General features: G+C 31.4%; 5 protein-coding genes across 8 annotated transcripts; 1 reads left to right on the plus strand and 4 right to left on the minus strand.

Annotated features, from left to right (window-relative positions):
* Nucleotides 1-6,438: 6,438 nt before the first annotated feature.
* On the minus strand, nucleotides 6,439-10,121 carry LOC107940141 (probable pectinesterase 53). Of its 2 annotated transcripts, none has more exons than XM_041117074.1 (5): nucleotides 9,566-10,121; nucleotides 8,973-9,177; nucleotides 8,701-8,907; nucleotides 7,636-7,871; nucleotides 6,439-6,719 (listed from the first exon to the last, which is right to left on the minus strand). In XM_041117074.1, the coding sequence occupies exons 1-5, from the start codon at nucleotides 9,919-9,921 to the stop codon at nucleotides 6,572-6,574; spliced, it is 1,152 nt and encodes a 383-aa protein (XP_040973008.1). In that variant the 5' UTR covers nucleotides 9,922-10,121; the 3' UTR covers nucleotides 6,439-6,571. The 2 variants fall into 2 exon arrangements, with proteins under 2 accessions (XP_040973008.1, XP_040973010.1); XM_041117076.1 differs by having other exon boundaries at nucleotides 8,973-9,162; nucleotides 9,566-10,105.
* A 5,172-nt stretch (nucleotides 10,122-15,293) lies between these two features.
* LOC107940155 (programmed cell death protein 4) lies at nucleotides 15,294-15,909 on the minus strand. Its single transcript, XM_016873586.2, has one exon. The coding sequence runs from the start codon at nucleotides 15,665-15,667 to the stop codon at nucleotides 15,437-15,439; it is 231 nt and encodes a 76-aa protein (XP_016729075.1). The 5' UTR covers nucleotides 15,668-15,909; the 3' UTR covers nucleotides 15,294-15,436.
* Nucleotides 15,294-17,135, minus strand: LOC107940154 (uncharacterized). The gene is made up of 2 exons (XM_016873585.2): nucleotides 16,800-17,135; nucleotides 15,294-16,717 (listed from the first exon to the last, which is right to left on the minus strand). Exons 1-2 carry the CDS (start codon nucleotides 16,982-16,984, stop codon nucleotides 16,462-16,464), a joined length of 441 nt encoding a protein of 146 aa, XP_016729074.1. The 5' UTR covers nucleotides 16,985-17,135; the 3' UTR covers nucleotides 15,294-16,461.
* A 2,035-nt stretch (nucleotides 17,136-19,170) lies between these two features.
* On the minus strand, nucleotides 19,171-21,558 carry LOC107940146 (mitogen-activated protein kinase kinase 6). Of its 3 annotated transcripts, none has more exons than XM_016873576.2 (7): nucleotides 21,348-21,558; nucleotides 21,097-21,187; nucleotides 20,563-20,697; nucleotides 20,030-20,443; nucleotides 19,751-19,953; nucleotides 19,515-19,560; nucleotides 19,171-19,361 (listed from the first exon to the last, which is right to left on the minus strand). In XM_016873576.2, the coding sequence occupies exons 1-7, from the start codon at nucleotides 21,416-21,418 to the stop codon at nucleotides 19,341-19,343; spliced, it is 981 nt and encodes a 326-aa protein (XP_016729065.1). In that variant the 5' UTR covers nucleotides 21,419-21,558; the 3' UTR covers nucleotides 19,171-19,340. The 3 variants fall into 3 exon arrangements, with proteins under 3 accessions (XP_016729065.1, XP_016729063.1, XP_016729064.1); XM_016873574.2 differs by having other exon boundaries at nucleotides 19,171-19,413; nucleotides 21,348-21,555; XM_016873575.2 differs by having other exon boundaries at nucleotides 19,171-19,413; nucleotides 21,097-21,184; nucleotides 21,348-21,550.
* Nucleotides 21,559-24,937: 3,379 nt separating this feature from the next.
* Nucleotides 24,938-27,388, plus strand: LOC107940157 (uncharacterized). The gene is made up of 2 exons (XM_016873589.2): nucleotides 24,938-25,659; nucleotides 26,414-27,388. The coding sequence occupies exons 1-2, from the start codon at nucleotides 25,061-25,063 to the stop codon at nucleotides 27,081-27,083; spliced, it is 1,269 nt and encodes a 422-aa protein (XP_016729078.1). The 5' UTR covers nucleotides 24,938-25,060; the 3' UTR covers nucleotides 27,084-27,388.
* The last annotated feature ends 269 nt before the right edge of the window (nucleotides 27,389-27,657 follow it).

Below are 27,657 nucleotides of genomic sequence, written 5' to 3' on the forward strand. Positions count from 1 at the left end.
GTAGCAGATAAAGATATTCAGACGAGCAATACTCCACAGCAGGTGGAGTGTACTCCAAAACAGGTAGAGTTTGAGCAGATGGGGATTTGCCCAGTTAATAAGTCTAATTCTCCAGCCACAATGGAGGAATTAGAGATTGAAGAGGTTCTGACCCAAGAACCACTAAGTACACCAGAACCAGTTGCAGTTGCAAGGCCACGGAGAGAAATTCGTAAACCTGCTCGATTTACTGATATGGTGGCCTACGCCCTTCCCGTTGTTGATGATATTCCTATCACTTATCAAGAAGCAATGCAAAGCTTAGAAAGTGATAAATGGAAAAGCGCCATGGATGAAGAAATGCAGTCTCTCCTGAAGAACAATACTTGGGAGTTGGCGCAATTACCGAAAGGTAAAAGGGCAATCGGATGCAAGTGGGTATTCGCAAAGAAAGATGGATCTCCTAGCAAGAAGGATATTCGCTACAAGGCAAGATTGGTAGCTAAAGGCTACGCTCAGAAGGAGGGAATTGACTACAATGATGTATTTTCCCCTGTTGTGAAGCATTCCTCCATTAGAATTTTGTTGGCCTTGGTAGCACAGTTGAATTTGGAACTAGCTCAACTTGATGTTAAGACGGCTTTCTTGCATGGCGAGTTAGAAGAGGAGATCTATATGACTCATCCCGAAGGATACACAGATGCTGGTGGTAGAAATTGGGTTTGTAAGCTGAACAAATCGCTATATGGATTGAAGCAATCCCCGAGGCAGTGGTACAAGCGATTTGATAGCTTTATGAGAAGGCAGAAGTACACAAGAAGCAAATATGACAATTGTGTGTATTTGCAGAAGCTGCATGACGGATCTTTCATTTATCTACTCTTGTATGTTGATGATATGTTAATCGCTTCGAAGAGCTAAAAAGAGATAGATAAGCTGAAGGCTCAGTTGAATCAAGAGTTCGAGATGAAAGATCTAGGTGAGGCCAAGAAGATTCTCGGCATGGAGATAAGTAGAGATAGACAGAGAGGCAAGCTTTGTTTGAATCAGAAGCAATATCTGAAAAAGGTATTACAATGTTTTGGTGTAAATGAAAACACAAAACATGTAAGTACCCCACTTGCTTCTCATTTGAAACTTAGTGCTCAATTATCTCCGAAAACTGAAGAAGAAAGAGAATATATGGCAAAAGTCCCATATGCTAATGCAGTTGGGAGTTTGATGTATGCGATGGTGTGTACGCGGCCTGACATTTCACAAGTTGTTGGAGTTGTGAGCAGGTATATGCATGATCCTGGAAAAGGACATTGGCAAGCTGTGAAATAAATTCTACGGTATCTTCGAAAAACCGTAGATGTTGGTTTAATTTTTGAACAGGATGAAGCACTTGGTCAGTTTGTAGTTGGATATGTTGATTCCGACTTTGCTGGTGATTTAGATAAACGTCGTTCAACTACGGGGTATCTGTTTACTCTTGCGAAAGCCCCAGTGAGTTGGAAGTCTACCTTACAGTCTACAGTAGCTGTGTCTACTACAGAGGCAGAATATATGGCAGTTACAGAAGCTGTTAAGGAGGCTATTTGGCTTAATGGATTGTTGAAAGACTTAGGAGTTGTTCAAAGTCACATAAGTTTATATTGTGACAGTTAGAGCGCTATTCATTTAGCGAAAAATCAAGTCTATCATTCAAGAACCAAGCATATCGACGTAAGATATCACTTTGTGCGGGAAGTCTTTGAAAAAGGAAAAATTCTACTTCAGAAGATTCCGACAGCAGATAATCCCGCAGATATGATGACCAAGGTGGTAACAACAATCAAGTTTAATCATTGTTTGAACTTGATTAACATACTGAGAATTTGACCACCTTCAGGTGTATGGCGCTCGAGAGCGCATTTGGAGGCACTACAAAAGATAACTTTATCGAATTTGGGGAGTTGAAGGAAGTGTGTGAAGATGTGATTATCCTAATCAAATCTTCAAGGTGGAGATTGTTGAAAAGTCAAATTAAAAAGGGGGTTGAAAAGTCAAAAAAATGGGAGGTGCAAGTGGCACCGAAAGAAAAAAATGGTAGGCAAGTTGTTTAAAGTTGAATGGGATAATTGCAATTTTGGTCCCTAATTTTTTAGGCCATTTGCAAGTTAGTCCCTGAACCTCAACTATAAATAGGCCTAACCATTTCTCATTTACACCATCCCAACCAATCTTTCTCTCTTAGTTTTCTTTCTTCTCCCATTTGAGAATTCTTAAGGAATTCTATTTGTTTGTAATATTTTGAAGATAGTAAAGTTATCATCTGGTGTTAGTGCCCGAGGACGTAGGTATAATTTACCGAACCTCGTTAAAACTCTTGTGTTCTTTCTTGTCCTATTTTTCTTTCAATATTTGAGGGTATAATAGTAGTATTTAATTGTGCTATTAAATTACTATAGAAGGGATATTCTGACTAAGGAAAGACTTGGTATTTAAGAGATCCATGTGATCCACCTCTCTTCCCTGGGAATTGAACTTTGTGTGATTTTTTAGTACAATAATTTACACGCTTCCGACCCTATTGGAACAACATATATTACCTCCTCAACCTTGAAGTTGGATTCAATATTTGAGAAGGTTTGAAAAAAATTATTAAATTTGAAAATTAATTTTAAATTAAAAAATTAAGTCGGCCTAAAATATGATTTGTGTTTAGATTTTAACGAACAAAACCCAAGTATACCCATATTTAATATTGTGAGCTATTATATTATTTTATCTTTATACATCTTGTAATTTATATCTCAAAAGTTAATTTTTTAACTAATCTAAATATTAAAAAATATACCAACAAGTGTTAGTGTCCGATGGTAAGACACATTACACTCTTAAGGAAAGAACTTAAGTTCAAATTCCATAAATGACATTATTGAAAAGGGTAGCCATGAACCTCAAAAAAATTAATCTCCATAGACGGTAAAACAAACATGATGAATACCTTGATTCATCCTTATTCAAGCCCGAATTGAGCCAAAAATATGGTAAAACTCATCCATATTATTTTTAAATTTATTTATAAAGTATTTATACGATTTTTAATTTAATGTTTAATAATTTTATATATTTTTTATTTATTAAAACTATATATAGGCATATTAACAGTTTTTAATGTTTAAATTGTAGCATTATATATTACTATATATTTAATTGTATAGGAGTCATAAATTACCTAATATATAAAAATAACATAATATAATATATTAAAAATTTAGAAATGCGTCCGACGAAGTTCAAGCCTTGAATATTCAAATTTTAGTTTGACCCTGTAACACCCCTTACCCGTATCCAACACCGGAATAGGGTACGAGGCATTACCAAAACACATACACTTGTAAATGTATTTAACCGAGTTATAAAATTTCATCAAAATTAAAACTTTCAAAATAATTAACATGTTTCTATAACTTTTCCCAATATATCCTCAAAATATTATAATCATAATAATTAGGGCCTGCGAGACCCGATACATACTCATGCAATTTAATAATTCATTTCCATTTCATTCAATTCGCAATTTCTCATGCTCATAATTTAAATCATATCACTAGCAATTTCCATTTAATTCACGTGCAATTCAATGACATCAAATTCAAAACTAATACGTATTTACCATTTAACTCAATGTTTATTGATTATACCATTCAATAACACATTTATGAAATTCTCAATTTAGCAATGAAAATATCACTTTAGTTTGAATAACAACATCGTCCTGATATAAATACACTACCACTTATCCATTTACTTTAATTCTTTTGGGCCCATTTGTCACTTACCATCCTTAATCAAATTAGGGAACGGTCACGGAAAATTGAGTACTTCACTTTCACTTTGCCATAGTATAACTATGGTCTTACGTATGATCACTTATCACTTGTCCCTGATCAGATAAGTGTAGCCACCTATCACTTTGTTTCTTGATCAGATAAGTGTAGCCACTTATCACTTTGTTTCTTGATCAGATAAGTGTAGCCACCTATCACTTTGTTTCTTGATCAGATAAGTGTAGCCACTTATCACTTTGTCTCTTGATCAGATAAGTGTAGCTAAAGCTATCACTTATCACTTTTCACTTGTCACTTGATCAGATAAGTGTAGCCGAAGCTATCACTTATCACTTTGTCACTTGATCAGATAAGTATAGCCGAAGCTATTACTTATCACTTTCCACTTGTCACTTGATCAGATAAGTATAGCCGAAGCTATTACTTATCACTTTCCACTTGTCACTTGATCAGATAAGTGTAGCTAAAGCTACCACTTATCACTTTGTCACTTGATCAGAAGTACTCAAATCCGGCGTTCCGCTCAATTTGATCATTTATTCATATATCAGGCTTACCAACATGTGTTAATTCATAAACCATTCATGGTATTATTTCATGCCAAATCATATACTGAATATACCATACACACATACTATGAAACTTTATTTTCACACATGAGCTTAAACCATGACCAATAATGCACAAAAATAAGCATCATTCATATTTCATCGTTTATGAGTTATAATCAAACATATGACCATTTATACACGAATCATTCATATATTTCCCAATTTTCCTCCTCCTCCTCTCCATTCCACATCCTTAATGTGTATAACACACTTAAACAACATTAACCATAATTTCAATATTCACTAACATGTATATTCAAAGCTGTTTATCCGAGTCAGAGTCACTAAATTATTTTTATCCGGAGCTACAGAGCTCCAAATTAAGATCCGTTAATTTTCCCTGAAACTAGACTCACATATCTTCATACCATAAAATTTTCATAATTTTTGGTTCAGCCAAATAGTACAGTTTATTCTTTAAAGTTTCCCCTGTTTCGCTGTCTGACAGTTCCGACCACTCTTCACTAAAAATTAATTATCTCATTGTACAGAATTCGGATGATGTTTTAGCTTGTTTCTTCTAAAAATAGACTCATTAAGGATTCTAACCATATAAACTATAACTCATAATCATTTTTGTACAATTTTTAATGATTTTTTCCAAAGTCAGAACAGGGGAACCTAAATTCATTCTGACCTTGTCTCACAAAATCTATTATATCTCATGATTTACAATTCCATTGCTCACATCATTTCTTTTATAAGAAACTAGACTCAATAAGCTTTAGTTTCATATTTTATTCATCCTCTAATTCAATCTCTACAATTTTTGGTGATTTTTCAAAGTTACACTACTGCTGCTGTCCAAAACTGCTTTAGTGCAAAATGTTGATTTCCATTTTGCCCCAAATTTCACAGTTTATACAATTCGGTCCTTTCTCAATTAACCCCTCAATTAATCTAATTTTCTCAATTAGTACTTTACTAGACATTATAAGTTGTTACACAACTATTGAAATTCAGAATTTCCACATATAACTCTATCTTCAAACTCTTTTACTATTAGGTCCCAAACATTCACTTTCTATTCAATTCTTTCAATAAAATCAGCATATGAACAATTTAAAGCTCTAATTTCATGCTAAATCATCATATACTTCCAGCACATATTCATATCAACTTTCAACTTCTTTCATAAAATCAAAAACTAATGGATTTAACAAGTGGGCCTAGTTGTAAAAGTCATAAAAATACAAAAATTTCAAGAAATAGTCAAGAATTGAACTTACTTGTAATAAAAATATGAAGAACCAGCTTGAAGAAGCCCTTCCATGGTGTTTTAGCTGATGAGAATTCAGAAAAATGAAGAGAAATCTAGATAATTCCACTTGGGTCCTAACTTTATTAAGTAAATTTTGCAATTTTCCAATTTTGCCCTTAATTCTCCTTACTTTCTTGCTGATTTCATGCCTCTGCCGTCCAGCCCAAATAGACCTTGGGTCTATTTTCCTTTAAAGCCCTCTTCCTTTTATCATTTAAGCTATTTAATCATTTCCCAAAATTTTGCAATTGTTACAATTTAGTCCTTTTTGTTCAATTAATTATCGGAACTTTAAAATTTCTTAACGAAACTTTAATACTAACTTTTTAACACTCCATGAATATTTATAAAAATATTTATGGCTCAGTTTAAAATCCCCGAGGTCTTGATACCTCATTTCGATTCTAATTATTTTAATATTTATTTCTAGTGCACTATTCACTATTTCAAAAATTTTCCTAACTTTATATTTAACTTATACTTACTAAATTAATAATATTTTCTACCCATTTGTCGAATTTAGTGATCTCGAATCACCGTTCCGACACCTCTGAAAATTCAAGCCATTACATTTTTTTTTTCGTCGGATTTGTGGTCCCGAAACCACTGTTCCGACTAAGCCTAAAATCGGGCTATTACAGACCCATTTTAAATTAGATTTTTTTTTTGCTTAAACCCATTTTTAAAATCCTTTCAAATTTTATGAATAACCTCAACTATAAATCTCTCTAAACATAAAAAAAGAGAGAGAAAAATATTAGAAAGTGAATTGCTTATAATCAAATTTATCATGATTATCATCATCGTCTTCAGAAAAACCTAGCTATCATCTTTTACAAATACTACTTTCTCGTTTTGTTGATATACATTAAAAAAATAAAAATTGATGGATCATTGTATAATTATAATTTGATCCATTCAGAGCCATCAATGAAACTAAGAGAAATAAAAGGTTTAGCTTCCTCATCTGTAAGTTCCCTTGACCATGAAACCCTGCCTGCAAAGCTTGCTCCTGGCCCCGTGCATTTGTACTGTCCATAGAACACCGTCCTGCCAATGCACCATACCACCAACATCAATGCAATTTGCAAAGCCAGGCCACTCAGTCTCTTGAAAATGCATGTGCATGCTATATTAACCAAATATTGCTAAATGTATAATAAATTTTAGCAGGGTTCAACTTCGGCTAAGGCTTTTCTTTTATAATCCATCAAAATAGGGGTGATCTAGAAAATTACTTTAGAAATATAAGAATAAATCATAGAATTTTGAAGAATCAAAGTGTAATTTTATTATAATAGTATATAATTTCATAAATTTTAAAGGGTTAAATAACAAATTTACCATTTTTTAGAGGCCAAAGCTCACCATTTTTTTGGATTGCCTTGTGTACTACATGTAGTTTCAGGGTGAAACAAAAAGATTGTTTTAGGAAGTTAAAAGATGAATCATAATTTTTTAAAAATTCAAAGCATAATTTTATCAATATATTAATTTACAATTTCATAAATTTTAAAAGGACTAAATGGTAAATGACAGATTGCTCAAAGCCCCTTTCTTTCCTTGTGTATTCAGGTACGAGTGAAATCTAAAAAAAATTGTTTTAGGGATTAAAAATGAATTATAAATTTTTAGATGTCTAAGTGTAATTTTCACATTATAATAACTTATAATTTCATAAATTTCAAAAAGATTAAATAACAAATTTATCATTTTTGAGGGAGTTATATGCCCCTTTTCTAAAGGGTTAAATTCAATTTTACTATATTATTAACAAGCAAAACCCGGTAATATCTTAGTCGTTGATAACTTAAGGGTGAGTAAAAGTCTGTTGAAATAGTTTAATTCAGTATGTTGAATCTAAAAGTCTTTTAAATCTCTTAATGTTTATGTGTATATAATGTATGCATTATGCAAAGCATGCAAGAAAAAAGAGCAAAAAAGAAAAGGGAGAAAAGATTATTACATCTCACGGTTAGGGTCACCCCAATTATACCAGCCCTTAGGCAGTATGATGTTGTCCATGTAAGTGTAAGCAAAGACCACCCTCGAGAAAGGACCCCATGCCCTCCCTAAATATAAAGCCCCTGACCCTGTCACCTTACACTTCACAAAAGAGAACCCTGTGTCATCTAGGATACTCCCTCTGTTTTGTGCTGTTACTGCCCCTGTTAACCTTGCTATTGCATGCACATGACATCCCTAAAACAACAAACAAAATTACATGACCCGATTGAATTAAATTCGGGTTTTAAAATGTATGTTCAATCATTGTAGAGCTACGGTTTCAAAGGCAATAATTGTGGGGCAGTTGGCGTGACAAAAGCAGATATGGTAACTTATTCCCTCTCCTTCAAAGTTTAGTAAATTTTCTATTGCATAAAAAAGAAAGGGGTTTTATGTTGGGACAGTTTTGGAAAATCATGATTTTCGGGTAAAAGTACTATGGAGGTCCCTATATTAAGAGTCAATTTACATTTTATCCCTTTATTTTAAAAATGAACAAATTAGTCCTTGTACGTTAGATTAAAGAGCAAATCGGTCCTTCTTGTTAGAATTTTCACCAATTTGTACTGTTAAAAATTGGCATAGCTGGCAGAATAACATAACAGTTCCACGTGCACCTCATGCTTAAGATGAAGCTAAAAATTTTGTTTGGGGGTAAAGTTAAAAATATAGTATTAAAATATGCTTAAATTAAATTTATTAATTTTTCAAAAGGGCTAAAACTACAAATTTTCATTTAATTAAAGGCTAAAAAAGATTGAATTGAATTTTTAAATTTTGAGGAAGGGCTATAAAGCAAATTTTCTATTTAGCCAAGAGGGCCAAGGCCCCTACCTAACCCTTAATGCTAACTTACATGAACTAGTGTTTAACAGTAGAAAAAGATAAATTTTGAATAGAAGGATTATTTTGTTCTTTGATCTAATATATAAGGATTAATTTGTTTATTTTTACCCTTAATTTTCATTTCAAATCTTTAGATGTTTTTTTTTCTTTTCTTGTTTTTAATGATGATGAAACTAACCTCAAAGAGGGAGAGAGCATTGCCAAAGATGAAATCTACTGAGCCTTCAATGTAACAATCTTTATAATAATGTCGGCCAAAGTGATCATAAAGTGTATCTTGAGCTCCAAGGAATCGACAACCGACGAAAGTAGCCGTATCCGCCGATATTCTAAACGCTACAGCTTGTTTTCCGATTGCTCCTGGTGCTGGAATTGGTGCAGTGTTCTGAAAGCGCAACAACATTAAAAAAAATTGCAGGCAATGAAGACTAATTTAAGGTTTTTTTTTACCTTGAATGTAATGTGTTTGGCAATAAAATAAGGTGAATTCACAGCAAAAGTTGCAGAACCATAGGTTCCTAACGGTTGTCCTCTAGCTCCAGGTGTTTGAGCTGTGTCTCCCCATTGAACAATTGTTTTATCTGCCCCTGCTCCTTCAATTGTTATGAAGGCCTTCAATGGTGGAATGTTAACCTTTTCCCTAAAAAAATTACATCTTCACAAGCATGAAAAATCAAATGCAGGAGAAAAGAAATGGTCTATATGTTGCAAAGGTAAGTCTTGTATATCTTAATTGGTCGTTCGAACCCCATATTACGCACAAAACTGTGACACTTTTTCTCGTGAGACACTTTTTCTCGTGAACCCTTTAGATAAAACCTCAACATAAAGATAATATTTTCCGCTCGGAGACCGAACTCCCCTCAACAGGGTTAAAGACATAAAACAAACAAAAATGGGGAATCACATTGAACAAGGATTAACATACAATTGAATGTGGACAAACTCTAGAATCCAGAGTTTAACCAAATAAACAAAAAATGCAGAAAAACATAAGGACAAAGAGGGGGAAAAAACAGATTATGTAGTGTGAATGTACTCACGTGTAGACCCCAGCATGGACCTTGATTACAACTCTCACAAGGTTAATGAAAGGAAGAGAATCAATGGCATCTTGAATTTTGGTGAAGTCACCGTATTTGGGATTCTTGTCGACGGTAATGGTACGAGAAGGGAAAAGCTTGTTTTTTGCTGTCCTGAAAACTGAGTGATTAAGGCTACCAACAAATTTAACCCATTGCATGAATGGTTGTTCTGAAACATGGGTTCCTGTCACATTTGATTGCTTGTGATGGTGCTTCCTTTTAAGTTTGATACCTTTGGTATGGCACAATGTCTGAGCTGAATTCAAGAGAAGAACAAGGATGACAATGTAAAGAAAACATTGAAACTTAGACATTATACAGGTGTGTTTGTGGCAACTAGCAACTGATCAGGTCGAAATTATGGTTTATATATATACACAAAGGTAGCTACTAGCCAGCAAAAAAAAGTGATGTTTTATTGTTGAAATAGAGAATCAAATGACAGAAAGGGAGAGTTCACGGGTGGTTTAGATGACAAAACAAAGACTTTCAAAGATGAGAGAATGAGAGAGAGAAAAAGGCAAAACAAAACAATCTAGGCCACAAACACAGACAGGTTGCACTTTCTGGAATTAAAAAAAAACAAAAGTTCTTGCTTCATGTTAAATGTTGTTTGTTTTGTAATGCCCGTGAGTGGTCTCTCCTACCTGTTTCTGTATTAAGAGGTGAATATATTCTGTAAGAGAGATAATGGGGTTTTGGAATGTCTATATCTACTAAAATTTCATTAGTTTTATCAATATTATTCTGGGCTTAACTACAAAATTAGCCCCTAAACTATATTATTTAAAGTGGTATCTAAATTATAAATTTTAAAGAAATTATTTTATATATTCTTTTTATATCATCATTCATAGTTCATTTTTAAGTATTTAATGACATTTTAATAAATTTTTTCATGTTATTCATCCATAAATTTGATAATTTTTTTTACCTTAACTTATAAATCCTGAATCCAGAATTTTAAACTCTATACTTAGAACTTGAACACTAAACCCAAAACCTAAACCAGAAATTAAAGTTGGGGTGATTTCATCTAGCTTTCTATGATTAGATTATTGGCCTAAACTAAGCAATTTGGGTGGCTTACATGAGGTGGGGGCAGGATAAATTTTTTGCAAGTGAAAATGGGTGAGGAAAAGGGATTTTTTTGCCCATAGCAGGGCCACTTGCTGTAGTACACAAATTAAATATGTACACATCAACCCTGGCTTACCTCGGCTACCATTACAATTTTGTTCTTGTTGTAAACCTAGCTTGTTACCATACTTGTTGAGGGCAACCCATTAAAGTTTGAAGGTTAGTTCAAAATATGAAAAAAAATGAAAAATATAAGATTTGAAAAATGAGATGTTTAAAATATAAATCAGACTTAATTTTAATTTTTAAGATTTGAGCCTAATTAACTCGGCTCATTTTATAAATTTGTGATATATATTGTTTTATTTTATATAATTTATATCACGTAAAATTAAAAATAGAATAATAAAATACTATGCAAACATTAAAGGATATGGTAATTTGTTTAAATTTAAAATTCTAACAAAATAAAAATTATCTAAAATATTAAATATTAAATTAAAATTCATATGGACGAACTTAAAACAGATTTGAACTAATCATTTATAAAAACAGATAAATTTAGATAAATTTTAGACTCATAATATGAATCAGTCCTCCTTAAGTTGAACAAATATAATATATACTAATATCATCCATAAATCTAACCTCAAACTTAATTTTTCTCGACCATTAACTTATATTTTCACTCTGACAGAAAAAACCACTACCACTCGAGCAATAACTTATTCACAACTACAATTACATTAAAAAAAAGAGGGTGTTGTTTGTGTTTGGATTTTAGAATTTTGGTGATGTTGATGGTATGGATAGAAAAAGAGGATGTTGTTTTGGGTTTCACAATTCCTTAATATATTTATATACAGTCAGACTATGATATCTATATTTAATCTCATTCTGTGCTGCAGAATCTGGAGGTGGGTACCACTTCTCTGCATTTTCTGTAAGGCTAAGTTGCTGCTAAAAGAACTCAATTCATATATGATCATTGATTCATTCCGTGATAAATTCATTCCGTAATGAGAGAAAGAAAGAAAATAGCATGGACCATCAAATCTAATCCGCGTGGTATAAATGAAAACAAAAATATTTTCTAATAAAATATTCTTAATTTGATTCGCATCTGTATTGCTGTCAATATAAGAATTATAAATTTGAGTACGTTGAAGTGCATTATCTTCTTATTCAGGGACAAATTTAGGGGGACTGACAGGAACCTCAACCTGGATAGTTTTAAACATTATATTAAAAAGAACAAATATTATTAGAACTTATAATTTGAAAAGTTAGTTAAAAATTTAGAAAAGTTGATAAATTTTTTTGAGTAATTTGTTCTAAGATCATTAAAGTATTAATAAGTTTATGCTTTGATTACTCAATTTCAAAAAATTACAAAATAGTCATTGAACTGATCCAAAGTTTTCATTTAATCATTGTTATATGATATTTTCTATTCGCATTGTCTACATCAATTGAAAGCTCTATTTTCTCTTTCTCTTTTACGGTTCATTTCTTTTTTCATGAAACAACTTTGAATATAAAAAAAATTACAAATTAAAATCTAAACGACTTTCTTCCTCGATATCCAACACTCATCATCAAATCGATTTGGATCTAAAATATATTCTTCTACTCGTCGATAAATATTGACCTACTATACCAATCATCAAATCATTAACTCTATAATTTAAATAAAAAAATTCGAAGAATTCAATGATAAACAAAAACTTTTAAATAAGGTAAATTTATTAATATTCTACCAAACTTTTTAACAGCAAAAATTCATTAACTATGTCCTGCTCTATAATCCGTTTTGTGTCTTTCTTTCTATTCTAAGCCATGGAGTTATTAGGAATTAGGAAAACAAAGAAGAAGAATTAATTTACCATATGTTTCTTTAAGAACTCCCGTGACATTGAATGCTTTTATTATCGGCTGACTCATAATTCTTGGTCTTGCTTACAAATAATTCTTTTCTGCCGGTATGTCTTTTAACAGATTCCAACAAAAATATCAAGGTTAAAATTATATTTGTTCATGGTTCGAATTATCCGTCTAAGCTCGGAGGCTCGCTCAAAATTTGAGAGGATTTAAGCAAAAATATTAGATTCAAAAAATAAAATTAGACGAAAAAATTAAACCCATTTAAAATATGACTTGAACTCTGACTTAAACATTCAAGGCTCGTAGCATACATTTCCTGCTACTTTTAGCATACATTTCTTTTTTTAGTTGATGATTAAAATTTATATATTTATAGATTTCATCAAATTTTTTTAAAAATTGAATTATATAACTTATAAGGTTTCATCAAATTAATTTTTGATTTGGCTCTAATATTTCATATAAATTGACAAAAAGCTTACTACGTATAAAAAATTGAAAATAATTTCAACCATTTTTATTTTTTTCACTGAGTAATATGTTCTATTCATAATAGATGGTTCAAGTATAAGCAATACGAAATCTTGGTACTATGTTGAAAGCAGTCCTAATATTAGTAAATATTTTTAAAAAGCAATATGAAAAAAAAATAGAAAGTATTTCCTATATTAGTAGAATTTTCTAAATTTATTTATTTTTAAATCAAAGAAAGAAAAAAGAAACTCTAAACTTGAAAAACTCATTTCAAATTATAAAGGTAACTATACAAATAAGTCATGAATAAGTTACAATTGGTAGAAAAATACTCTTTGTAAAATAAATTTGTTAGCACTATCTGAAAAAATAAATTGAGCGTAAATAAATAACAAAGTATTCACTGTGCTGTGGAAGAACAATTGCCTTAGAAGAAAATTTATTTTGATCTGTGTAATTGAGTAATGGATATCACCTCCCAAAGTTAACACACTATTTCTATATTCATACACCCAAATAAAAAAGGTGGAACAACGATTAGAGTGGCTCTTCTCAAAGGAGTTGAATACTCGACCGGAAAAAATGATTAAAGGAAAGCATTCTCTTTTTGTTGTATAAAATAAGAAAGAGGATCAACCATTTATATTGTTTCCTGAAATAACAAAACGGTAAAAATGCAAGGACAAAAACAGTAAGATGTCACACATGGTGCAATTGAAAGAAACTGACCAAATTTTTTGTTGATGGATCAGATTCTCTAAAAAGAACAAAAGAAAATTATTTTTAAAAAAATACGCATTGTACATGTTACCACAGATCGAGCCAAGTAAGTAGCGTGTGTGTTAAACCTTAACTTCAATTATTCAAAGAAGATAAAAGGTAAAGCTATATTTAAACCCTCTTACATACATTTTCTCAACGTGACAGAATAAGTAACAAGACAAAGTTATATATATATATATATAAAAGTTAGCATATAATAATTTGAAAAAGAAAATCAACCATCTAACTCATGTTTGCAAGTTTTGGGCTTTTTATTATTCAAAACACTTAATATTTAGTTATTAAGGATATACATATTTTGATATAAGTGAAAGTTATCCTTTATTTTACGTAAAAAAAAAAAGTAAAAAAGTCACGTTTATTTGAAACTTATGTAATGGTCATGTAATGAAGGAGTTTTGTGGAAGCAGAATACTATGTTGGAAGAGCTTGGCTTTCCCATTTAGCTTTACCATTTAGAGATTCGACACGGTTCAACTCTGAATTTAGATTAAAAATTCAATGCGGTGAAAGATGAACCAATGATGTTGAAATCAGATTGAACCAAAGTTGAATTGGCAACTCAACAAGTTAAAAAAATCTATTGTTGAATCGGAAATCAAAATTGGGTTGTTTATACTCATTGGGTTATTGATAAAATACTGGCCCAAATACCATATTTTTGACCCTATTTGTAAACCCAATGGACAATGATCTAATCCAATAAATAAATAAATAAAATGCAAAAAAAAAAAAAACAACAACCTAACACTCGTGTCCTAAATCAATTAAAACATTATTTTAATATTTTTCCATTTTTTAAATAAATAATTTATATTATTTAAAAATATTTTACTTTTTTATTTTAAAACAATCAATAAAAAATTTACCGACACTCAACTAAAATTATATTTTGATAATTTTTTATATTTTAAGTTTATTTGAGTTTTAAGTGATAAAATTTTTTTAACCAATAGAATATATTTTTTAAAATTTTTTGAACTGACTATAATAATGTAGACTTCATTTGACAAAATACTTAATTTTCTGAATTTTAAATATTATTTGATAAATTTTAAAAATTTATTTTTTAAATAAATAAAAATATTTTTTTATAACATTTTAAAATTATTTTCAATATTTTAAGTTCAAAATATTTATCTTTACGTCATATAAAAATTAAAATTAATTACAAATTAAAATAAGAAAATCATAAATTTAATTTACATTTCTTAAAGTTTATTTGATTCACAGGAAAATGCAGAGATCAAGGTACACTAAACCTTTTCTCCTCTCTCTATACAACTCTCTGGATTTGTTTGTTTCCCGGGAAAATTCAGACCTTCAAAACTCAATTTAGACAGTACACTATTTCCAGAAACCATCCAAATCAAAACCACACCAATTTTAAACATCTTACAAAAGTTTTCTTTCACGATTTAGCTAAGATAATATCATTAAAAAAAGTAGAAGCAAACATCAACAATTAAAACCGCAATTTCTACAAATTTATTCATAAACATTTTTCATGATCTCATCATAAAAACTAGATTAAGAAAAAAAAAACCAAAGGCAACGATCGATGATGATAATAATAACGATCTCACACTACCATCATAGACAACACAATTACTTATCATTCACGATTTCATCAGGATCTTCAAAGTTAGGATCCTTAACATCAAAAACCTGTTTCTCAACTCCAATCTCAGCCGGCGAAAAGCCATCTCCGGCCCAAGTAAACTTCCCCCCATGACCTCCTTTCTTTGGCGATCCAATCATTCCAGTACCAGATCTCCTATCTTTCCTCACGTCCGACGATTTTCCGGCACCTTTGCTACTCTTTCCGGTATTCTTCATCTTTTCTGCAACTCCGGCTACCAGTTTTTCAAATTTCAAATTATATTCGAACCGATTTCTTTTGGATTACTTATGGCGTGAACCGGTGGTTTTTCGGAGGTAATGGAAGTTTATATAGAGCTTGTAATTGGAGGATTTGTGAATGGATAAGATCACACTGTAAATTAATAATGTTTTTCTTTTGTCGGAGATGAGACCACGTGGAAGAATTAGGTCCCTGATTGATCTGACCCGTACACCTGGTTAACTTTGGGGACCACATTAAAATAGTATAAAAGCAATATAAATGGGTTTTTTTTCCGAAGTGTTTTCTATAACATTTATAAATTTAGATTATTATAGTATTATTTAGGATGTGTCTAGATGAACAATATATTTATTTGTGATTAATATAAAATTAGTAGTAATGATAAGATTAGATATTATAATAATATTGTAGCGTAAGATAAAAATAAACTAAACGTATAGTACCTAGTCATCTATCTAAACTCACACTGATTATGAAATAAATAAATTTTAATGAAAAATATCAATATGGTAAATAATTGACTAAAATTAATCTTTAGCTCTATGAGGATAAAAAAATTAATTTAATCCTTTAAAAATTTATAATTTAGATAAACTTTGGCTTCGTCCTAGCAACAACAACAATTTAATTGCTTCAAATATAACTTCCCATATTCATATTTCCATGAAACCATAGTCCAAAGAAAAAGAACCCCTCGAAATGGTATGTTACTCAAAAAGGGCTAGCTAGGTTTATAAAATTCACATATTAATCACTATATAGGTTACTAGGTAGCTAGAGAAGAAGACATAAAACAAACCCTTGTTGAACTTGAACCCTTCTTTGATATGGTAGCCTTAGGGCTATAATACACCTTGTTATGGTGATGATGACCATCTAATCCCCATCCATAGCTCTTGCATGATTTTATCATCTTAGCTCTTACATGAACTACTTTCTTTGGTAGGTCTTCAATGCTCTTCACGTTTGCTAGCGATGTGAATGACTGTGATTTCCCACAGTAATGCTTTGATAGCCCTCTCCTACAAATACATATATAAACAATTAATCGACCTAAACATGGGGGCAAAATAGATGCATGCATGTATGTATGATGATGCTTACTTGATAGGTAGTTGAGCCATCATCTCAGATAACTCATAAAGTGGCCCATTCGATGATGATGCAGAAGATGTAGCATCATCAACCAAGTCTGATGAAGAAGCTATTGAAGCATTAATGGAGTTTTCAAAGGAGGATTCATCACTTTCCATTTTCTTCATTTTCATATCTCCAAATATCTCACCCATTTTGCTTTTGAAAAACCCTATATATGATATTCTAGGAGGGAGAATATCTATATATATATATAGATATATAGATATGTATTATCCTATTTTACTTTTTTTTATTCAAAGATTTGTCATTATCGTCTCCTTATGGTCTAAATTTATTATAGTTTTTCTTTTTCTTTTTTATTTTAATTTTTCCCATATAATACTAGAAGATTGGATAAGGTCTAAAATTGAAGGCCATATCCATATCTGAATCACCATTTTGGCCGAAAATTAGGTCATTGTCTTGAGAAACTTTGCCTCAAAAAGCTATGACATATATTACATGTTTTAAGATCTCAAGGCATTCCACATTGTACAAGGGAATCTTTGTGTATCTTACATATATATTGGTAATCATAAGAACCCTAATTCCAATTGATTTTAGGGAGATTTTTCTTTTTGAAGGTTTTGGGGTGTCTTTAATTTTACCACTACTCCTTGTTTTCCTCCTCTTTTGCTTTTAATGGTTAAACAATTCAATCCCCAAACCCTCACTTTGCTCTCAAAATAGGTTTAATTATGATTTTTAGTCCCTCCACTATACTAAAATTTGGGTTTAAGCCCTTTAAATTAACATAATTTGGATTCTCTACTTTTGTAATATTGGTCGTAAGTCTAAACTGATAAAATACTATTAACTTGGATTTTTTTGTTGATTACTTTCTTACAAAATAAAAATAAAAATAAACAATAATAGTGATATTAGTTTGATGACAAGTAGTTAATATTATTATTAATTCAAACCTACTAATAGTGGCGAAGCTACGGAACTGGTCGGCGTCGACCCTCTTTGCTTAAATGGGAAATTTTTTCTTTAACCCCTCTCAAAATATAAATCATTTAAATTAAGTTTTGTAACTTTTGAATAAAAAAGAAAAGTTCCATTTGTGGCCCCTCTAAAAATATAAACAATGTAACTTAAGCATATTAACACAAAGAAAAATTTAACCTTAACCCCTTTAAAATTTTATAATTTTATCTCGACCTTTCAAATTAAAATTTTTAACTTTACCCCTACCTAATAATAAAATTATAAAAATAAAGAGATTGTTTAAAAAATGCATTCTATTTTTGGAACAGCTAATTTTATTATGGTCAAAAAGCAAAGGCTGCTCAGCAGCTACTCTATTCTTTTAAGAAACCATGTTAAATTTAGCGTGTATTTTAAGTAATTTTTATAATTTTATCTTGAAAAAGAGAAAAAGAAAAAGTAAAGGAGATCACTTTCTTTTCTGTATTGAATGGATGAGTTCTTTTTTTAAGATATTTATTATATTATCGATTAAGTTTTAATTAGATCGGCATGAACATTATTATTAATACAAAAGAATATAAATTTAAGTGCGATAAAACGTATTATCATACTACTTATAAATTGAGGAGGAACTGTTAATAAATTTTAGATATTGTATCAAAATAAAAAAATATAATTAAAATCTATAATAAAGTTAATAAAAAAATATTTATTATCATTGTTGCTTTTAGAAATGGAGTGGACCAACAAATTGAAAAGTTCGGAATAAAAGATAAGAAGGTACTGTTTCGAACGTATCATGATGGGGAAATAAGGTATCTTTTTATCTTATTTTTTATAATTACTTGTTCAATCGAAAGGGAAATATTTAATGTTGCTTAAATAAAATTTTAAATTCGAATTTTATAAATTAAAATTTTGGGTAGTGAAATTTTATTATAATGGAATTTTATAAAATTCTTTTTAATAAAATTAAAAGATAAAAATATTGATAACTTAAAAATCAATTATTTCTCTTAATCGATTGAATTGGGTAAAATTTGTAAATTAATAATATTAATTATGATTTGATTATTTTTTTATTTCATCAATTAATTTAAAAAAATTTAACGAAATCTCGTTACAGTAGAATCTAAATATATATATAATTGACGGGGCAATAGAGAGGCCACCACATGTATATGTGGGTAAGCCTTATCCCTGTTTTTAGTGCCCACAGCATTGGAATTTGGACCCCTTAATCAACCCTTTTCAGCTATTGTAGTACCCATAGATCTCATTGGTTTATCTCATCCATCCACCTCTGCTCCCAAATACATGATTTTCTTTTTTTTAGTGAACACTCCTAGTTATTCAGATCGAGATGATATTTAAATAAAATTTATACTAGAACAAAAAATCAAACTCTCTTAAAGTATTGCTATCATATATGGATGTATTTCAAATTAGACCAACTTAGACCTATGAACTCTTGGGTTTTGAACAAGGTGAAGAATGATTAAGGACTAAATCAATTTTAGGATCAAAACATGTTTTTGTAACAAAAGACCAAAAATTATCTTCGTCTTGGGTAATTCAATGGAGATTCCAGCCAACCTACAAAATACACAAGGTTGAAGTGTTGGGACTTTTTGATGAAGGGGTGACTCTGCAAATAAAAAAAAAAGACAGAATCATAGTTTTGGAGGGTAAAAATGGAATTTCCTACAAAGAATTTAGTGGTAAAAGAAAACCATGGGGGAAACTTACCAAGAGGTCCAAAGATGATGCTCTCTTTTCAGGGCTCGTCTGTAGGCTAAAAACATTGAAAAGGCAAAAATAGAATCAATGCTTGTGATCACAATAAACCAAATTTTAATTCTTCATATAAACCAAAAAAAAAGTCAAGTCTCAATATGGGAATAATTGTCAATTTCTGGACCTAACTTGGACAAAAAAATGTTCAAATCCTAACAGGGAAACAATTGTTAAGTGCAGGTATTTACCAGGCTGAGACAAATGAACAGAACTCTGAAGAGAACTCATTTGGTGGAGCATTTGTCTTTAAAAGCTCATCAATGCTAGGCCAAGTTTGCGGATCTTCCGATTGCTTATACGGGTAACGTCCGATGGCGCACTCGAGCGCTACCATGCCTAAACTCCAAATACCGCTGCTATAATCATAAGTGCTCCCACTAATTCTCTCTGGCTATAAATGGGAAACAACAAGATGATTACGATAAAAATACGATGATGCCGAATCGAATCACAAACAACACACTTACCGACATGTAGTTGTTATCAGTCCCAACAAATGTATCTGTCTGGTCCATTGAGCTAGCTACCAATGTACTAAGACCAAAATCAGCAATCTTCACTTCTCCATTTCGGTTTACCAGTAGATTAGACGGCTTTATGTGACCATGTATTACATGATTTTCATGGTGCAAATAGACAAGACCTTGTAGGACCTGGTCACACACAACAGCAATAAACGGTTCGGGTATAGTGTTAACTTGTCTGAGCACTTCGATCAAAGATCCCCGGTCCATGTAGTCTAATACAAGAAATACGTCTCCTCTGTGATAGAATGAATGGTTGCAAGACACGACATTCGAACATTTTGATGCCTTGTTTATTTTAAGATACTGCACGAATTGTTTAAGAACCTCCTCTTTTTGTAAGTTCATTTTTATAACCTGCAATGCAGACTCAGTATATTAGCTCGACCGGTACAAATGATGTTGTAGGCTTCATAAGGGTGTGAGTTCGAGTGAAGCTTGGGGCACAAGCAATTGAAATGATTCTAAAAGCTTACCTTCAAGGCATATAATTTTCCATCCCATATATGGCGAGCAAGTTGTACCGGACCTCCACGGCCATTGCCGATAACTTTGACGGTCTCGAGGTCTTCCAATAAGAATTCAAGATCAAGCTTTTTTATATCAAAAGGCTGCTCAAAGTAAATCCAACAAGAAACATTATCCTCCATCTATAGGATTGTTATATCAGAACTAGTTAACTACTACAAGTTCATAATAAAAGTTAAATAACACAAATGAAAGAAAACCGCCCCCACCAGGGACTTAGCCCCCCAAAACGGTAAATTTTCCATTTAGTACTTCTAGAAAAACTGATACTATGGTAAATTTGCAATTTGTCACTACAACTAGTTAACTACTACAAGTTAATAACAATAGTAACCCTCCAAGAAAGAAAGCGACTTGGCCCCAAAATGGTAAAAATTTCCATTTAGTCATTCTAGAAACTATAAAGTTATAAACAAGGTAAAATTACAATTTGACACCCCCAAGATTTTATAACGTTGCTATATTGAGTTCAAGAAACTTACTGGGGATTCTTTTTCAGTGGAAATGAAAGGCGCAGGATCCCGAATTAGAAGCTCATCATCAAGTTCATGAAGTGTCCAACGTACCGTCCTGCTAAAAAAAACGAATTAACATTCACCATGTAATGGAAACCATAAACCAATAATAAAATATTCAACTTTGATTTCAAGAACATATTTTTAATGAATAAAAAACGAATCTTTTGATCTCAAAATTTGGTTACATAAAAAAGAAGAAAAAGAAAAGAACTTACAAGAAATTAGGTTCTGGCATTGGATTTGGAGGAAAGAGGCTCAGTGGCTTCGGCGGTTTCTTGTTCTTCATTTTATTTTTCCTTTACTTAATCTTTATTTTTCTTCTCGGTGATTATATATATAGTAACTGTATGTTCAGCTATGGTGTTTATAATTTATTTTGATAATTTATCACCTAAAAGTCTTTATAAATCAATATCTAAACTGCTTCAAAACTTTATCAAGAGATCAAAAGACTTTCAAACTTATCCATCCACCTCTAAGTATTCGATTGACCCATATTTCTAGTTTTGTCAAATATGCCACATTCAAGTTGGCCAAACTCAGCACAAATAAAAATTATTCAAGGCCCAAGTAGAGAACCAATTTCGTTATAGCGGAAACGAAACAAGCAATAATATTTTTCCCGATAACATTGTTATTCTGTCAGCCACTTCAATTTTCAACAATAAAAATTAATGAAATATTGATTGTAACGACCCGTTTGTTATTTGATCTAATGTAAATAGATTAATTTATTTTTTTAAATAAAAAATAAAATACAATTTAACTCCTAGTGTCACGAGTTGTGGATTAAAACCCATAACGAATGCACACAAAACATCTCATAGAAGTCAGTTGATTAAATGTCGTTCATTTGATCCAATTGAATTGGCCCGATTTGTAGAACATGTGAAGAAGCCCATCGACTTGAAGCTTTGGTGGCCCAATAAAACACTCCAGTAAAACTAGAGTTATCATGGTGAATATTGTAAACCCAAAGGAATAAAATTGTATAGATTTTAAATCCCTTAGAACTCTCAACTTGTAGATAGACTTTGATCTCGACCGTCAATAGAAGTTAAATTGTACCAATGGATTTGGGGAGCTCAACTATAAATAAATGTTAAACTCTAACACTTGGTGTGTGTTACTTTTCTATTCACTTGTAGCTTCTTCTTTTTTCAAGTTTACTTTCACTTTATCTCGATGTCTTAGAATATTTTTTATAAATTCTCACTTTTCAACAATCAAATTGATTTGAACAAATTTAAATCTAAAAATCTATTTAAAACCATACAATTTATGAGAATAAAATTCTAATCCCGAAATTACAATCATCATTCACCCCAAACTAACCCCTTAGTCTTGATCCAAGCACTATTCCCCCAAGAAACAACCAATGCTATCATTTTGCCACGCGGGCATTATACAGATAGTGGTATGATAAGTTGAATGCAACTTGAATTACCATTATTAATTTAATAAAAAAATAAAAATTTTAATTTATTTTAAAATATGAATTTTGGAACATGAATTGAATGTAGCTCTTTGAAACAATCTGAATATATATTTGTAGTATGTTAGGTAGACCCTCCTCTCCAAACTAATTTCTCTAGGGAAGATGTTATAATCTATAGACCTTGACCAATTCACTTTTTTGCGTGGATAAGATCGAGTTAGATATTTGTAATTTTATAATATTTAAAATTAAAAATTATTTATTATTTATATTAAATTTGAGTATTATTATAATTATTATTTAAATTTAAATTTAAAAATTATTCGTTGATAAAAATTAAAATAAAAGATTTGATCTTGACTCATCGAAACAAAGACAAAGAAATGATAGGGAGGGTATTAAAAACAATGGGGGTATACATGCCATGCCTCCTAGGGTCAGGTCACCCCATAAATACAAAGGCCCCATATCCCATATCCCATATCCCATATCCCATACCCCCCTCAATCACTTTGTTCCATTCATCTCAACATGGATAATTCAAGATAAAATAATTTAATAAAAAATGATTTTTTTAAATCGAATTAGTGGATGATTTGAGAAAATATAGGTTTAAGGTGGATAAAAGTAAATGAATTTTTGTGATTAGCGTAATAGTCAAAGAAAGTTCAGTCATGGAACCAACCTGAGTTCGAGTTTCTGAAAGAGTAAATGGTAAGCATTTAATTGGACAACTTTCTTTGGACGCAATGTATACATATATAGTGTGGGTATGTTTTTACTGTCTATGTAAATACTAATCCTCTAATTGTTTAGTACCGAAAAATCCGTGTAAGGAATGTATAAATCTAATTTTTTTTCTTTAATTTGATATATTTTTCTTTTGATAAAAATAGTAAATTTATTTAAATCAAAATAATTTGTACATATCATGGGTATATTTGAATCTGATTTATTTTCGGATTCATCATTTACTTTATTTCTTAACAAACTCAAATCTTTGACGAATTATTTAATTAATATAATTAATTCAAATTTTAAATATCCAATCCGTTGTCATATATGGTAAAGAGATTAAATATTAAATTTCAACATAGCAAAGGGACTAAAACTGGGATTAAACCGAAAATAATAGTTGTTTTTGCGCCGCCAAATGGAGCCGACCAAAAACGGGGACTTTGAAGATGAAGAAGCGCCAGAGAATGCCACGTCAACAATGTGTAAGCCGCTAATATGTAATGGAAAAGGTTGAAGACAAAATCCTGCCACCCCCATTCCAAGTCCAGCTCAGCTTAGCCTCCATTTTTATGACAACGTGGTGACAGCCTTTTCCCAGCTGTCACGGTCTCCGCAATTTACCTCGAGATAAATCTATTTATTTTTAATTAATTACTAATATCATTAAGTTTAAATTTTTCATGATTTTATTAATAGAATAAATGTAGTATTAATTTATCAAATATAATCTAATGAATGTGATTTAATTTAATTTTAAAGTTATTTTAATAAATATTATTTATTAATTATGAATTTTCATGAAATCAACACTAAAATTTAAATTAAATATTAAATTTTATTTTTAGATGTTAAAAAATTGTAATTATAAAGCTTAATAGAAGACAAATGAAAGAAGAAATAATTTTATTTAATATTATTAAAATTAGAAGACTTTTTGTGAGAGATGAATTTTCTAATTAGATTTATTGATAATTAGCGAACCAAAAACCAATTATTAAAATAGTTGCATTATTACAGCATAAATTAGACTAGTTAGATTAAAACTCATATATATCAACAGTAAATTATAAGACTTTAACTCAAGACCCATGACACATAAAATTAGGCATTGTGGATTTTAGATCTAAGTATTCAATACACAAGTTTTGTCCTTTACTCAAATACGAAGAGCAGAAGAAGAGAAATTTACTAATGCTAAAAAATTAGAATATAAGAGATTTTCGACTATGCGTAAAATTTAAGGGTTAAATGACCCATAATCCTATACGGATAAGGTTTTTGACCCTTGGATCTTCGCCCCACATATCCCCAATTTTACCTCTCAATTTTATTTTTTTAACAAATGAGTTGCACTTTAAACTTTTCAAATTAAATCAAACGAGATTTAAATTACACAATTTTAATAAAATTTTACCCCTTATTTTAAAATCCGATATGGCTGGACCTGATTTAATCGAAATCTAATATGAATCTGTTACAAATATGAAATCACATTTTCTTGTTTGTATTGCCAAATTAGTCATTAAATTTTTTTCTCTATTACCATATTTGGAATTTTTTTAAAAGTTACCATATTTATTAGCAAATTTCAAAGCCAAGCAATGCATTATATAAACACCCATAGACTTGAAAAAGAATCATTTGGGTCAAATCAACCATGAAAATCCACTATTTCCTCCATTAACAGCTCGTCACTCTCAACGTAGATGTTCTTTTAAGAGAAAACCCATCAAAAAAGGCAAATTTTACACTATGGATCCATGTCCATTCCTTCGTTTGATCATCGAATCATTAGCTTTAAAACTGCCGCAACCCACAAAACCAGTCGCCGTCGCCAGTGGTGGCGTTTACCCAACGACGACACCGTGTTTCTGCAAGCTCAGGCTCAAAAACTTACAGTCTCAAACGGCTTTGTTGCCACTCAGCAATGGTTCCGGTGATTCTCCCCCTGAATCTTCCACCTCCGCCGCTGGTTTCCACCTCGACGCTCTAACGCTCCGCCGTGTCTCCGGCAAGCCTGTGACGCTATGTGTCGAGGTATTTACCGGGCGTATGGGTCGCTCCTGCGGTGTCAACAGTGGGAAGTTGGTCGGTTCGGTTCAGGTTACGGTCCACTTGGGTGTGTCGCAAACTAGACCGGCAGTGTTTCAAGATGGGTGGATGAAACTCGGCAACGATCATGAAAAACCCTCCGCTAAGCTTCACTTAACGGTCAGAACCGAACTGGATCCTCGGTTCGTTTTCCAGTTCGGCGGAGAACCGGAATGTAGCCCCGTCGTGTTTCAAATTCAAGGCAACATTAGTCAACCAGTTTTCAGTTGCAAGTTTAGCGCGGACCGGTCAAGATCGCGGTAAGTTACTCTGTTTCCATTTCCACTATAGCACGGTACATTTTAGTCCCTTCTCTAGGACAGTATGCTAAAATGCGCGTCAAACTTTTTTCTAATTTAGAATTCAGTACTCCATATTTTAATTTAACGTAATTTGATCTAATACTTTTATAATATTATTAGTTAATTAAAATAGTAAAATAAATTAACTCTTTATGTTAAATACCAACTTGATTTTTTCCCTCAAAAACATCTACTCTTCTAAAAATATAAAATTTTAAGTTGATACAAAAATAAATTTGTATTTTGGTATTCTAAACTTTTATTATTTAATTTTAGTCCTTCTATAAAATTTTGTCTTATAAAGTTTGTAAGTTAAAAATAATTATAAATTTCTTATCTTTGCCCTCTCCCCAAAAAATTATAATTTAATTTTAGGCTTTGAAGAAGAAAATAATTAATTTATAAATATAAAAACTAAAATTTAAATTTAAAATTTGATAATAAAGTAAAAAGTTATTGATTTATTGGATGATTAAGTGCTGAATATATTAGCCATTGACCAACTATGAATTTCAATTTTAATTAAAATAAATAAATCTCATTGTAGAATAAAATCCCCTATTAGATACTTAATCCCATTGGAGAATAAAGTCTCATGCTTAATTTGGGTCAAACCTATTGTTATCTGTCACAATGCAACCACCATTGATTCTCTTCCATGTGCTCAAACATTTAATGTTGATTACATATAATTATGTATTTAATTAATCAGGTCTCTCCCACCCAATTTTTCCAACAAGAATAGAGGATGGATGAGAACATTAGCAAGAGAAAAGGAAAGGCAAGGGAGGGAAAGGAAAGGATGGATGGTAATGATATATGATCTATCCGGTTCTCCGGTCGCAGCCGCCTCGATGATCACTCCCTTTGTGCCTTCCCCTGGAACCGATCGCGTCTCGAGGTCCAACCCCGGGGCGTGGTTAATCCTTCGCCCACACGGCTTTTCCGTCAGCAGCTGGAAACCATGGGGTCGTCTTGAGGCGTGGAGGGAACGTGGTCCTGTTGATGGCTTGGGCTATAAATTCGAGCTCGTTACCGACAATGGCCCTAGTAACGGCGCCCCCATTGCCGAAGCTACAATGAGCGTGAAAAAGGGTGGCTTATTTTGCATTGATCGGAGAGTATCGAAATCCGATTCGGCAGCATCGACGAGTTCGAGGTCACCGATTAAGGGTTTTGTTATGGGTTCAACCGTTGAAGGTGAAGGCAAAGTTAGCAAACCAATGGTACAAGTTGGGATCCAACATGTTACATGCATGGCTGATGCTGCACTGTTTATTGCACTGTCGGCCGCCATTGATCTTAGTATGGATGCTTGTCGACTTTTCTCGAGGAAATTAAGGAAGGAACTTTGCCATGATGAACAAGATTCATGTTCTTAATTTTTTTTTTTTTATAAAAAACTCCCTAAAAGTTTCACTTTTGTTGCAGTGATAACCAGTTGGTTTGAGTACAAAGCTGAAAAAAAATGAATATTTCTTTTTTAGCCCCTACATGTTTTCCAAAATTTCTTCCATTAGGGGACATATTTATAATAATTCACACAGTTTTTTTTATTCTGTTGAAAAATTATAGAGGAACATTATACTACATGAAATTTGTATAGGCAAAATCCAATTGCTTAATACTGTTTGTTCGTTGTTACCTTTTCCATTCTTTGAAAGATCAACAGCTTTATATTCATAAATCATTTTGTTGATTTAACTGTTAAACATTTGTCTTTACATAAATTGGTCAAATTTTGGTTTTAGTCTCTTTACTATGTTGAAATGTAGGATTTAATCTTTCTATTTTAATTTGATATAATTTAGTCTCTTTACTAATATTATTAGACGGTTCAAGTTGATAACATTGTTAGTTGTTGTCATTGAAGTGACGACTTGGAAACTTTTTTTACTTTTATTCAATTATACAATTAACTAATGGTGTAGTCAATTTTTGAACTATTAATAACAT

This window comes from Gossypium hirsutum, chromosome A07 (assembly GCF_007990345.1).
Source record: "Gossypium hirsutum isolate 1008001.06 chromosome A07, Gossypium_hirsutum_v2.1, whole genome shotgun sequence".
Taxonomy (NCBI): domain Eukaryota; kingdom Viridiplantae; phylum Streptophyta; class Magnoliopsida; order Malvales; family Malvaceae; genus Gossypium; species Gossypium hirsutum.

What these genes read in the sequence shown, in the direction of transcription:
- LOC107940141 (XM_041117074.1), bottom strand. Translation starts at nt 9,921, where the DNA reads ATGTCTAAGTTTCAATGTTTTCTTTACATTGTCATCCTTGTTCTTCTC. An exon ending in CCAAACACATTACATTCAAG is followed by an intron (nt 8,908 to 8,972) that starts GTAAAAAAAAAC and finishes TTGCGCTTTCAG; the next exon opens with AACACTGCACCAATTCCAGC. An exon ending in ATGCTCTCTCCCTCTTTGAG is followed by an intron (nt 7,872 to 8,700) that starts GTTAGTTTCATC and finishes TTGTTGTTTTAG; the next exon opens with GGATGTCATGTGCATGCAAT.
- LOC107940155 (XM_016873586.2), bottom strand. Translation starts at nt 15,667, where the DNA reads ATGAAGAATACCGGAAAGAGTAGCAAAGGTGCCGGAAAATCGTCGGAC.
- LOC107940154 (XM_016873585.2), bottom strand. Translation starts at nt 16,984, where the DNA reads ATGGGTGAGATATTTGGAGATATGAAAATGAAGAAAATGGAAAGTGAT. An exon ending in ATGGCTCAACTACCTATCAA is followed by an intron (nt 16,718 to 16,799) that starts GTAAGCATCATC and finishes ATGTATTTGTAG; the next exon opens with GAGAGGGCTATCAAAGCATT.
- LOC107940146 (XM_016873574.2), bottom strand. Translation starts at nt 21,418, where the DNA reads ATGAAGAACAAGAAACCGCCGAAGCCACTGAGCCTCTTTCCTCCAAAT. An exon ending in CTGATAACAACTACATGTCG is followed by an intron (nt 19,954 to 20,029) that starts GTAAGTGTGTTG and finishes TCCCATTTATAG; the next exon opens with CCAGAGAGAATTAGTGGGAG. An exon ending in TGTTCATTTGTCTCAGCCTG is followed by an intron (nt 19,561 to 19,750) that starts GTAAATACCTGC and finishes CAATGTTTTTAG; the next exon opens with CCTACAGACGAGCCCTGAAA.
- LOC107940157 (XM_016873589.2), top strand. Translation starts at nt 25,061, where the DNA reads ATGGATCCATGTCCATTCCTTCGTTTGATCATCGAATCATTAGCTTTA. An exon ending in GCGGACCGGTCAAGATCGCG is followed by an intron (nt 25,660 to 26,413) that starts GTAAGTTACTCT and finishes TTAATTAATCAG; the next exon opens with GTCTCTCCCACCCAATTTTT.